Source organism: Charadrius vociferus, unplaced genomic scaffold, assembly GCF_000708025.1.
Source record: "Charadrius vociferus isolate BGI_N301 unplaced genomic scaffold, ASM70802v2 scaffold663, whole genome shotgun sequence".
Classification (NCBI taxonomy): domain Eukaryota; kingdom Metazoa; phylum Chordata; class Aves; order Charadriiformes; family Charadriidae; genus Charadrius; species Charadrius vociferus.
This window is the reverse complement of record NW_009647670.1, coordinates 501,151-514,678: the sequence shown is the minus strand read 5'-3', so window position 1 is coordinate 514,678 and position 13,528 is coordinate 501,151. Positions and strand designations below refer to the sequence as shown.

Below are 13,528 nucleotides of genomic sequence, written 5' to 3'. Positions count from 1 at the left end.
ATTACGCACGTCCATGCCTTTCCACAAGCAATTACACATACAGAGACATAATAACAGATACAAGTGTGCACACACAAGTTACCGCCATTAACAGATCTTGTCATTGCTTTGCGTGCAAGGTTACCGCTAAGGGCAGTCAGAGGGTGTCGGCGAGGACTTGACTCCGCTGGTTCAGTTTTCAAGTTCAGACTTCAAGCACCAGATGGCTCTCACGCTCCGCAGCACTCACAAGGAGCTTCCTGGGTCAAGCAAGACCTCTCCGGAGCGTTTCCCAACACCTGCGTACAGACACCCAGTCACCCTCGCTGTGTCTGAGGCTAAGCAGGTGAGTACCTAGTTGCCACCTAATCAGCACCGTGATTCAGAGACAGGCAGAGAGTTCTTGGGACTGCCTGAAGACTACGTGAGGGAATATTTTGTATCTGTTGCAACTGGCTCAGCCTCTGTCTCCCCTAGCGTGTGCAGCTACACGAGAGAGAAAAAGCTTAAGGATGCCAGCCCAATATTGACAAGATTTCAGGTACTGACATTGAACTCTTCGCTGGAAATTAAGAAGAAAAGGAGTTCCTGTGGTAAGAGAAAACGGGATATTGGCCTCAGGGGCCAATTCCTCTGGTCTGTCTCACAGGAGCAAGAGATAAGGTTAAAAAATGAGAAGCTGAAGAACGCATACATTTGAAAGTTTATTTAGAGAATGGCTCTCCATCCTGGGACTCAAGCAAACTTGTAAATTGCTGAGTCTATGCTTATAAAATATTAAGTACTACTCTGTTATTACTCTGTGTATCTGCAACGCTCAAAGAAAGAAAACCAGTTTATTACTTCAGGAACCAACTAGTTTGTCTCTTCTACAGCTGATACCAGATCCCAGCACATCCAGTCTTTGTGCGCAGTCTCTGGGGTTGGTGGGAGTGCTGCGATTGCTGGACGTAGTTAATATGCCCCAAAGAGTCCGACACCTACCAGCTGTTGGTAAACTGGCTGCTTGTAAGGACTGGCACCAAAAAGATTTAGAAAACAGGAGAACAATAGGTGGTAAGAACCTTAGTATAAAGGATCTGTCACAAGTGTCAGAAGACTCCTTAGATCCCCAGAGGGGCCAAATCTGATAAGTGTACTTAGACCACACCTAACTCACCGGGACAGCACAGTTTAGCACAAAGCTGATTAACCACTTTCACTATTAAACTCTAAAGAAGGGAGCTGCAACCACGTTTTCTGTAACAGTATTTCCCAATGATGTTGTCCGAGTTATAAGAAAGCTGAATCCTATACGTATCTCGGACCTGACGGGTTTGAGTTCACCACTTCCATTTCCCAAGAGAGTGTCCCAATCGCCAGGCAGCGTGTCTTTCACCAACATCCCTTATCAGGCTGGGCGACTGTATCAGCTGCCACAACAGAAAGAAACCTGATTTTATACTTAGCATGTAAACAACCTTGTGGCAAGGGAGGGAGAGGGAATGGGGACATTGGGAAATGAAAGTCTGCAAAGACTTGTTGGATAAAATGAAGAAACACTTTGAGCAGAGGGAGCAGAACACAGAATCAGCTTCTTCTCAGAGAGCATACCACCAGACTTGAAAATGAAGTTCCTACCTGTTTATTCTAAACAATTAATTAACAGTTTCAAAAGTCAGGAATCAAGTCTGAGGTCTTCCTTCCTATGCAGGTCATGGATTGTGCGTTCTAAAGTCCTGAGGTTCTCTGTGTTTAGTTTCATTTTTACAACTCAAGGTCAGGTCATCCCTCATACTCTTTTTCTTTTTTTTTTTTTAAGGAAAAATTTTACACACTCATTTTACCCATACTGCTGTTTTTCAGAGTGAGAATCTGGTGCCTTCACGGTTTGAGCAGACTGGTAAAAAGGCACTGTTCCCAAAACTACCATCATATGAGCTGAAAAAGCTTTGCTTTACAGATTTTTTGTTTCAGGTTAAATCTTATCACTAATGATTTATGTTCTGAAAAATATGTTAGTTCAGGAAGAAGGCACAGATCCTAAAGCTCACCAGAGTATACAAAAGAGAGCGGGCTGCTGATGTCTAGTCGTTGCTACTAGCACTGAAACCACAAAGTTCAAGTCTAATTTTCCCCAGCTGGAATCATATTGCTACCAGGAATGACACTTGTAAGTAGTGTCTGAATGAGTAGACAGAGACTGCAGCACTATAGTGCCCAACCAAAAGGCCATTAAAAAACCCAAACACAATCCAAACAAACATACCAGTTGGTACTACAGGCTTACACCTGCCGGAGAAAAGCTCTCAAGGAGGATGAAGTAAGATGCAAAGCACTGACACTTCAGGCTGCAGCTGCTTCTGGTTCCAATAGACTCAAAGATGCAACAGCACACAAAATCAGCCATCAAACGTGATGAAATGTGTTTGCGACACTGAAACTGTGATTTCACTAAAAGTCTGAAGAAGTAAGGCGTGGAGGCACAATAAATCAAGAAACTGAGCAGCTCTGAAGACGATCACTAAGAAATCCTGTTCCATGGGAACTCACAGGAGCTCAGAAATAGGACAAACTTGACTGTATTCAAGAAATAGGGAGAGATGTAACAAGCTTTTGTCTTCTCATAACACTGACGCTACAAATGAGATGTCAAGCACTGATTCTATGGTGATGGGCACAGACTCAAAACCTGTTAGCTGCAAATACAAAAAACTGCTTATGCAAGCCTCTCCCACGACTAATTGTTACTGTCTGTTTAATTGTATGGCTTGATTGCCACATGTTTTCATCTTCCTATTAGCATTTTTAAAAGCTGGATGACGGGATATGAAGAGAATAGCTAATCCTGTGCCTTTACCTTCAGAAATACTCCAAAAGTCAGAGAGGGAAAGAAGCCACAGCTGGTTCTTTCATTTGGCTCCTAACAATTCAGTGAGATGGAACTCCTCCTAGCGATTTTTCTTGCTGTTTTGACTGTCTTCGTGGCAATGGCATTCTATTACGAACACCCCAGGGCAGATATCCCTCATGGATTTAGTCAGCGACGAAAGCTTTATGTTTTTCATTACATCCTGAACTTTGCGTTTGGTCTGGTAAGTAAAACTTGATTAAGGCTGAAGTCTTTAATGTTATTTCTGATAGATGGGTAATGGATTGGTGAGGTTTTTTTAGAACGAATGTATAAATATATTGCAAGTATGCAACTGGATTAATTTGGTGATGTGAGCACCACTGCAGATACCTTCAGCTCAGCTGGGTATAAGAGATTCTACTGCTTGCTATGCAGCACCAAAGGTAACAATACGGAAAAAATAAAATTCTGCAGACTGTATAATACCCTTTTTTTTCTGATGTTTTACCTTTTTAATCCTATCGCCTCAATGCAGCACTGGAAGGCTTAAGGAAGATTACTGCACTGTATATGTGGAACTTCTGCTCTGTCTAACACGGTGCTTATGTAGAGAATGAGCAACTAAATGATGTCTGTGATCTCAGTTCTCTTCTACAACTGTCTCACTCTACTTCTGAGCCATCCGAAAGACAGCTGCCACATTCATCATCTTTTGCCTTTCAACATATCCATGCGACACTATGTGAGATAGCACACATAATATTAAAGCTGTCTTTCTGTGCCATTGGTTTTGGCACATTTTTGATCCCCCCTTGTTTCTCATCCTTGTTTCTCTTCAAAACTAAAATGTGACTTCCACTTGTCTTTCTGTTTCATCGGTTATCCTTTCGTGAATTAATTGCTGCCTCTGTCATTTTAAAAACAATTCTTCTGTGATACCTAAATCAAGCTTGTTTAAACTGTGAAAAAAACACTTCAGTTTCTTTGGCTCGTGCGTTACATTTCACTTCAATTCCATGTTCTAATGTTATTTCTTCCTCCCCTTCCCTGCTACATTGCTTATTAAGTTTTGTTTGAAGTCAGCCAGTAAGCTCCTAAGAACGTGATTCATCATGTCTCTTGAGAAGTTCCCCACCCAGGTCTGAACACTGCTATGATAGTAAAGCCACGCAATAAAATAGGATAGTAATAGAAGTCAAATTAAATTTTCTTACATCTACTATGCAATGTGTGGACTTCCACACTGTCAAAACACTCTTTATATACTCTTTATACATCAGACAGAGGTTTATCTTTGTGTAACTCATATGTAAAAGGCTAAACTGCAGAATTTAGAAACTTACTGGTGATTAATGTAGTTTTTAACTTCTGATCTTTTGTACCTTTCTACTGGTCAGTGAGAGGCCAAGCAAAAGCACTGTACCACATCATCTCAAAGGAGCAGAAAGTATGGCTATATAAAAGTTTAAATGCAAGTAAAGTCTGAGACACGTAGCAACTCTTGGTATTGTTGTGAGGCCAGTAACTTATGCCAAAGTAGCCAAAACCTTTCAAGGGATGACAACCTATGATCTCAAAACTGCAGGGAAAATTAAAGTTTACGAGCATATCCAGTCTTCAACTGGGACAAAAGATGCATGTGAAGTCACTGGAGACAAACCAGTTTGAAGTACTTGTGCCCAGTTTAATAGACTTTATGAAGAAATGCCTGCATTTACCTATGAGGATATACTTAAATAAAACCAGCTACGTCTTAATGTTAATAAAACTTATTCACTGAAAAAATCTATTAACTCAGCCTTTATTTTTGCATCTAATATTCAGTCTACAAGAAGAAAAACTGACATATCAGTAAAGCTAAACAAGAACCAGGGGACTTATGACTGATCCTGTCTGGAAAATAGAGGGGCTGATTAAATTATGCTACCTACTGTGTTAATAGTTTGTAAGCATCTTGTACCCAATTTATTGTAGCAATGATTTAGGCAGAAGGGCTAGCACGAAGTGCAATTCACAGGAGTTCTGGGGCATACACAGCAGGCCTTTGTACCTGCGTAAAGAGGACAAAGGACCCTAACACCACGGATAGCACAGCTCTCACATCCCTCCCACACGTTGCTGTATGCGTGTTGCTGCAGGCCCTAGTCCTTTGCTTGAACACGTATCTGGACGCCCACTTCTAAGATAACACAGCTCTTACACAGCTCTTCCCCTGGTGCATGGAAAAATCCATGCCAGTTGTTGCCAGTGGGATCAGTTTTTCAGTATTTCACTGTGAATGCCAGACACTGTTGCACTTCGTGTCACTGCAGAGGCTGAGTTAGACGACGTTTCAAACCAGGTCACAGTTCTCTAGTCCAATACTTCGACTGTCTTATGCTACCTGCAAGTCTTATTAATTTTCAAACTGTCACGTCAGCAATAGTGTTAGAAGATCCTTAATGAATATATAACCGAACTGTCCAATTACTGCTTTACAAATTATATTACTAAGCAGTCACGCTTATCTACAAACATAAAAATGTAGGTCACGTTTGACAGACTTGGTTAATCACCTGCAAAAGAGCAAGCTTTACGAACATGAAAATTCCGCAAGTGGGATTTCTGGTAATAAAGAAGTCTAGCTATACTCTATGTATACACAGCCCAGTCTTGTAGCTGTCATGCCATGTTCTAATGTTTTCCAGAAACCACTTTTTTCCAGAAACCAACTGGCCCAAATCCTCGTGTTCAGGGAGCACATATACTAAAAAAATGGAAAAACAAAGCAAAAATGAAAATTCTGCTGGTTCTTGTAGAACTTCTATTCACAGGAACCGTACAATTTAAAACAACAACGTATTATTAAAATTTCATTTGCATGTTAACAGAACTAACTATGAAGATTATGCGTGATGATACTAATTATGGATGTCTGCCGTAACTGTACGCTGTTGCAGGTAACCCACGGAAGCTATTCACAGCTAACAGGGAAGTGACTAAGAGCAATATAAATAAATGCCAATCTCTATGAAAGTTGACCTGTGAAACTACTGCAGGTTTGAGAAAAATGAGATGTCAGACTGCCAACACTAAACACAGTGGTTGATAAGGACTCCTATTTTTTTCAGTATTTCCAAGACAAAGATGATTTCGATATTATATACGAACAATATAGCTAATTACAGGTTCGACCTTTACTGTTACAAAAGTATTAGTGTGAGGAAAGAAAATACCAGAGGGAATTGGAAGATTAAAGAAACAAAATTATTTTGCCATGGACATCATACGGGAGTTCTGTAGAAGGAATCAGTATGAGACTAAAACTTGGCCACAAGATGATCCTTCTTGCATACGGGATCAGCTCCTCAAATGGCCTAAAACAGGACACCTACATAAAATTCAACAGGACGACACTATTGAGCTACATGAGGTATGTGAAATGCGAGGTGAAAGCCATAAGACTTATTGTAGGTTTTTCAGATATATACAGAATATATCTTTGTACATGCAATTCTTTTTGAAATACATATGCATGAATAACGGCAACACAACAAATTAAATTACTCATTAGAGAAGTCTACTGCTGAAGAAGAAAAGCACAAGATTTAATCCAATATAGTGGAAATGCAGTGATACTGCCTCATATTTTTCATCTTGAGCAGGAATAGACTAGAGCAGACACCAACTGAACAGCTTAAAGCCATCCAGATGCAATGAAGTAGACTGGTTCTGAGTGACATGGGAATCTTCAGCCCGAGTGTTTCAGTTAGAATCACTGAGCTGTGAGAACATCAAGCTAAGGTTCAAAGCTATTCTGGCTGAGGAGGCCAGCTGTGGTAGATGCTACAGATTTTTTTTTTTCTGCAAGGTAAAAAGTAGTGTGAGTTTGAGAATCTACAGTATTAGCCACATTTCTTCATCCAAAGCAGAAATCTGAAATGCTCTAACTACTCTCACCTTACTTTGTGCAGGCACATGGCTACGTAAACACCAGACAAGCTGAACTATTTGACACCTTCTTTTATCTACTATTAATAGTTTGATTTTTTTCCTACTGATAGAAACTAGGCCGGGATTTCACCCCTGAAGAATGAGACAATTTGAAAAACACCATGTTCTCACCTCACATTTATAATATAATCTAGGAATTACCCCCAAAGCTAAACCTAAATCCTGCTATATGGCACTGCTAACATTTTGGTGAGATGTAAGACAGTGTTAATGAGCCGAGTTACCGAGCTTCTGTAGAGCAAGTCTCAGGCAGGCTATCCCCCAGGCTCAAGGGCCTTGCTTTTGGAGAAGCACGGACACAAGGCAGCCACAGAAGGTAAGTTCATCCATTGCTGTCAAATGTACTGTTCTTTGAATTTCAAATTTTGGTAGGTGTTACATTAAAATGCAAATGTATCCAACTCATCGTCATAACTGGCCGCTTCATTGTAAGAACCATCAGGAGACAAAGTTTGAATCGACCATGGAATTTTAATTTTTTCATGATTGATCTCCAGGTAAGATGGAAATTTGCACTAATTTGTGGTTTCTTTCCCTTTATTAACAGGCAAAATTTTTGGAAAAAGTAGGTATCACTTCAGAGGTCTATTTCCTCAGGGCTGCAATGGATGGAATACCACCATTAAAAGACAAACGTCTTTTTATGAAGAACCTAAGGTTTGAAAAGGTTAAAGTAAGAATTTACCAGCCAAAAATATTAACCACTGGCCAAAGACGAGGAATCCTTTATTTTCATGGAGGAGTTGGACGGTTTGGAAGCATTCGTAAGTAATGCAAATAATATAAGCTATAACTACAAATACTATGTAGTTTCTGATCTGACATGGTATTTCTTAAATGACAAGAAGAGTTTGTAGGTTAAGCATTATAAATAACAAAATTAATTTCAGAATAATTTTATTTACATGCAGTAGGCATCGTGTTAAATTGTCTTTACACAAGTCGTGTATCTAGAACTTTTATTCTCTGATCGGTTATAATACCTATTTTCTTCCTTCTTCTCTCTCATGCTTACAAGAAAAGTTGAAAATCTCATTAGAATTTTACTTCTTGTTTTAAAGAACCCGATTTGTGTTCACGTGTGCGTGGAAACGTGTGTGTATGTATGTACACTGCTCTGTGTCTTTACAGTGGCAAAACAAAGAAAAAAATACATTTTGGCATTTGAAATGGAAAGGCACGTAAGATTAGATGGTGGCTCATGCACAAGAAGAATTCTTGCACTAGATTTAGCAGAGGTTTTTTGTATTTTTTTTTAAAATAACTTCTTACTTTCAATACCACTTCAGAAGTGGCAGCAATGGTGCTTTCTCTTAACTAACTTTCCAAAGAGGAGACTGAAATAATGCATTGGTGTAAATTTCACATTTCTTACTGGCCAGAAGATTCCCACAGATGTAATGAAATTGTGAGCAATGTCCAGGTTAGACCATGCCACAATAAGAGAATTACAGCGTAGCATTAATCACAGAATAGAGATAAGAATTTCAGAATATTTTCATTCATTTATTTTTAAAGCAAGTTACAATTCCACTGAAATATTTTGTTTTACAGGGGCCTACGAAAGAACATGCCGCTATTTCGCTAGAAAAACCAATTCAGTGGTGGTGTCTGTTGGGTAAGTGGAATCAGCCCAGACACATTTGTGCCTCCTTCTAGGTTTGTAAGTCTTTACTGCAGAGTCACTGCAAGCCACGTTCCTTGTAAAGTGCATACAGCACTTACATTTAATGACCGCATGTGTTCCACCAGCACTAATTACCCTTAGGAAGAATTAGTCAACTAATCCCCACTTGCTTATTTCCAAATAAAATCCATTATAACCTTACAATTTGTAGCCACTACTAAAAGGTGAGGATGTTTTTGTTTCCTAAAGCCATACCCAAACCAGCTTAAGTTGAAAGCCAGCACTGTGTTTGAAGTGCATCTGTTTCTGCTGAAAGCCCAGTTGCCCAGAATACTAAATACTCCTTTCAGTAGTAGTTCTAAAAAACTGGGGGGGGATATTCACGTATAACTTGCAATCTACCTCAGATGAACATTCAAAATATTTTTCTGATGAGCCATAAGACATTTTTAATTGAACCAATTTCCAAAGGTTCAGGGAAAGACTTGATGTCTTGGAAATTATTAAAATTGCACTAATTACTATTTACATCCTAAAACACTTGAAGAACCACTAACTCTTATTGATTTTGTTTATAACGAATTTAGCTTATAGAAAACCACTGAAAACCTTTCATATTTTCAATATCAGTTTCCAATGCTCATATTCTTTAACAATTTATTGGGAAATGTTCACTTCAATTTCTAACTAGAAGTGCTGGTAACTGATTCATACATACCTGCCTTGCCACCTAATTCTACAATAACTCTGTATGTGCTTTCAGTCACCTCAAAAGATAGGTAAAGACACTTTTCGCAAAGACAGAATAGTGTAGTGACTCTCCCAAACATTAACAATAGTAGCAAATACTCCATATCAAAAGCAATAATTATGATCAATTCTATTGCTGTAATTATAATCTCAGAATATTTTCCTGTCTTCAGAAAGAAATATATGAATGAAAAGATGACAATGGGATCATTCCCTAGATATGACTACGTTAAAACACTTTCACTCCTATTTAGGTATCGCTTAGCTCCTGAGCATCCGTATCCAACCCAGTTTGAGGATTGTCTCACTGCCACCATACACTTTATGAGGGCTGCACAAGATTATGGAGTAGACCCTTCTCGCATAATCATCTGTGGAGATAGTAGTGGAGGCACACTCACTGCTGCTGTTGCCCAAGCACTGGTGAACAGAAGAGATCTCCCAAAGCTGAGAGCACAAATCCTAATATATCCTTATCTCCAGTGTGTGGACTTTAATTTGCCTTCTTATCAGCAGAATGAGGGGGTCCCCATTTTGTTAAAGGAACGAACTGTTGCTCTTGGTTTGAGGTATCTTAATAAAGACTTGTCTGTCATAGAAGCAATGTTTAAAGGTTGTCATATTCCAGAAGATTTGCAACCAAAGTATCAGAAATGGGTGAGCCCTGACTACATCCCTCACGAGTTTAAAACAAGAGGCTACAAACCAAGTACAACACATCCATCATTCTCAAAAGAAGTCTATACAGAGGTCAAGCCTATGTTTGATACTGTTTTTTCACCACTGCTAGCTGAAGACAGTGTTATTGCTCGACTTCCTGAGACTTTCATTTTGACCTGTGAATTTGATGTGCTTAGAGATGACGGACTGCTCTACAAGAAGCGATTAGAGGATCATGGTATAAAGGTGACCTGGTGCCATCTGCAAGAGGGATTCCATGGAACAGTATTCTTAGCTCTTTTTGGTGGGCTGATAGGATTCCGATCTGGAAATAAAGGCCTGGAAAAGATAGTAAATTTTCTAAGATTGATGTAAAATTCCATTTCTTGTTTTCCCTTCTTGATTCCTACCTTTCATTGCTTGCAAAGATTTTTAAAGGACACCCTCAATTTTCCTTTTCTTAAATCATCTTCTTGAAAATCTGCATAGCATCTGTCATCTTTTTACCCAATAAATTGATTTGATGATTGCTTTTGCTTCATTTTCTCTTATGACAGGCAAAATCAGGTGAACTTGCCTTTCTTTCCTCTATGACCTTTTAAGAGCTTTCTCCTGTACCCATAAAAGATCTGGTCCCTATGGCAAGTGTTTTGCAATGCATTTTGGCTCAATAAAGTTTTGGTAATATTAATACACAAACTGCGATTTGAGGACAACTCGGGGCAGTTAACAGGGCACGAATCTGCAGGTTAAGTGTACAATGAGCACAGTCAATGATTTATCTGGTGAATTTGAGGCAAGCTTAAAGAGAACTGAATACAGCAGAAAAGATTTGGGCATTGACAAAAGAAAGAAGAGAAGGAAAGGAGAGGAGGTCAGGAAAAGGGTTAGGCTGGAACTACAGATGTTATAAAAAGTATTGGTTAAGGAATACAACATCTATTATAAAAACCATGCATGTACATTTTATATATAGATAAAGATACACGGGAATATCCAGTACTGTCAGTTACTTCACAAAGAGCTTGTATTAACTGTAAGCCTGCACTGTCAGAAGCAGGAAGCACTTGCTCACAGAGGAACGATGCAAAGTGGCAGATTATTACAAATAAAAGGATTCAGGAGCAGATCAGAACATTGTCAGGACCTGAAAACTAGGGAAATACTGGAAAGTTCAGTGCAGCTGGGAGGTCTTGACCCTATTTGAACAGCTATGTGTTACAGAAGATGTTAAAAGAAATTAAGAAAGGGAAAGCAAATTGTCGTGCATCGTTCTGATCACCAGATGTCAGTACACAATTGATGTTTTAATGCTGGCACAATAACCTGGCAAACTCCTTTGTGCTCTGGGTGCAGAATATGAGTACCCAAAAGACATTACAAAAGGTCAATCTGTGTTTTAGGCTTAAATATTTTTACTGAACCTATTGTTATGCCTTCACATACTAAAGCTGTATGTTTAATAACAGAGCACATTTTAAGCCATAACAATTTTAAAGTTCGATTACCTGTTCTAAACCAATCAAGCTACAGTGGTTTATTGCAGAAGTCTACAACTTCAATTACCTTCTGCTTTGCTATCTTTACATTACCTCTTTTTACCACTGTAGTTGAAAGTCAATATATACAGCAAGTATTTTGAAAAGTAAGCAAATAGAAAACATTCCAAATTTATTAACTCCATTATTTATAAATAATATTATTTATTTAAAATAATTTAACATTATTCTCTCCCTACGATGCACATCATCTGTACTGCTCCTGAAATAAATAGGCATAATCCTGCAAACTGTGGCTGCTTTTATTCTTTCAGTCGTCTTTCTCTGATTGCCCATTACTCACTGATTCATTGTTTGCCGACTCTCTCCTGATAATGAAGAAACTGCTAACCTAAATATTTAGAGTAATGAGTCTCAGACAAATCTGGCCACAGCAAATTAAGGCCAGTTGCAGTTTTTATATTTACATTCAAGCTACTTATGGCTTAAAAAGAATACATTTTGGTGTGGTGACCTGTCAGGAAATCCCAGGTGGATGTTCCAGAGCAGCTTATTTGGAGTCCATTTGTGTGGAGCAGAGTTCATCCATTCTGAGGAACACAACGGCACAGCTACCAAAACGCTTGTATCCAAGAACTCATCCATATTTCAAAATGCTACATAACAAAACCCTTCTGTTGAGTCAACATTTAAAAAATGTACCTGCTCTGAATTGTACAGCATGAGATCTGAATTTCCACCGCTGAATGCTAATGCATAATATTTGTCACCATTTTTATTTCTTTTTTTTTTTTAATAGCTTTAACAGCTTTTTATGGCAGAATTTGTAGCAGGTGTTTAACCCAGGAATCATTTGGAAGGCACAGACTTCAAAGAATAACTTAGAGGAAGAAAGGTTAAAACAAAGGTTTACAGCAGACTAAATGAAAGATGGCTTTCAGTCATGAATAAGGGCAAAATGCATAGGGAGTAGCTACTAATTTGGGTGGGGAGATGGAGATAACAAAATGGGAGGACACCGAAAGGTAGGTAGGAGGCAGGCTAAATGAAGAAGGAGATAGATCAAGCAAGTACATAGCACCTTTAAAAAACATTATCATAGAGTACACACTAAGATGTAATTTCTTAAGGCTTCTTATTGTCACTGTAAAGGGCATACTAAATTGACCTCGCAGATCGGAAGTTTTCGGAAGACTAAGACTTACAGGTATGAAGAGGTCTGAGATGCTTTCAGTCATTTGTTGACATAAATACAAGAAAAGAAATGTGAACTGGAGGACACTAAGTTTCTTACATGCTCTACTTGGTAAAACCGAAGTTAGTTAAATTGCACTACAGAGTCTAATTGTCCTGCTAAATTACCTGGCGTGAATAAAATACCAACCAACCAACCAACACACCAAAAGCCAGGTAAATTATACTTACCAGACTGTTTAATTTTGAAATGTACATTCAAAAAAAAAAAAAAAAAAAAAAAAAAAAAGGAACATATCAGAAGCTATTATATCTGCTTTTAATTCTTCTTTGGAATACACTATTTTTTCCTGTTCTTTTTAGCTTTAATCCTTCCAGTTAGTTATTAAGCCTGGCTATACTTGACGGAATCAATATCTGAGTCATTATAGCTGACTACTTTACCACGCTTTAGTTAATCCTCGTAGTATTTCCTGTATTACACATAGTAGTTCCGCAATAGTCAACTAACTATAGGCTAACCGTAGGCTGTGTTAGGAAACAATATTTTAGAGAAAGACATTACAAGAAAAACAGTAAAACATGACATTCTCTTAACTCATTAGCACCAGCTATCCTGATACTTTTGCCTTTATTATGTTTGGTTTGAAAGCTCCCTGCCTCTTATGCTGATGAACAGTTGATGTGAAGTTGATGAGTTATATGCATTCTCAATCTACAAAGAGGTCTGTGATTCCACAGCCGCATGAGCCGTACAAAAATGGACAGGTTAAGCATGGCGAAAAAACAGCAAAGGTCACTTTTCTTTGAATCGTATTGTTATAATACTTCGCCTTCCCATTAGACCATTAGAAATATGCTGAAAAACTAAGAAAAGAATGAATTTTAGAGGTAACTAACTTCTTGCATAGATGGAGGATCACTGATGAGAAAATGGGAGGAATTTACCAAATTATTGTCAATTCTGTACTCACCAACTGATACATTAAACAC

General features: G+C 38.5%; 1 protein-coding gene across 1 annotated transcript; it reads left to right on the top strand.

Annotated features, from left to right (window-relative positions):
* The first annotated feature begins 202 nt into the window (after window positions 1-202).
* LOC104282950 (arylacetamide deacetylase-like 4) lies at window positions 203-10,217 on the top strand. Its single transcript, XM_009881083.1, has 4 exons — window positions 203-325; window positions 7,353-7,569; window positions 8,360-8,423; window positions 9,437-10,217. Exons 1-4 carry the CDS (start codon window positions 203-205, stop codon window positions 10,215-10,217), a joined length of 1,185 nt encoding a protein of 394 aa, XP_009879385.1.
* Window positions 10,218-13,528: the final 3,311 nt, after the last annotated feature.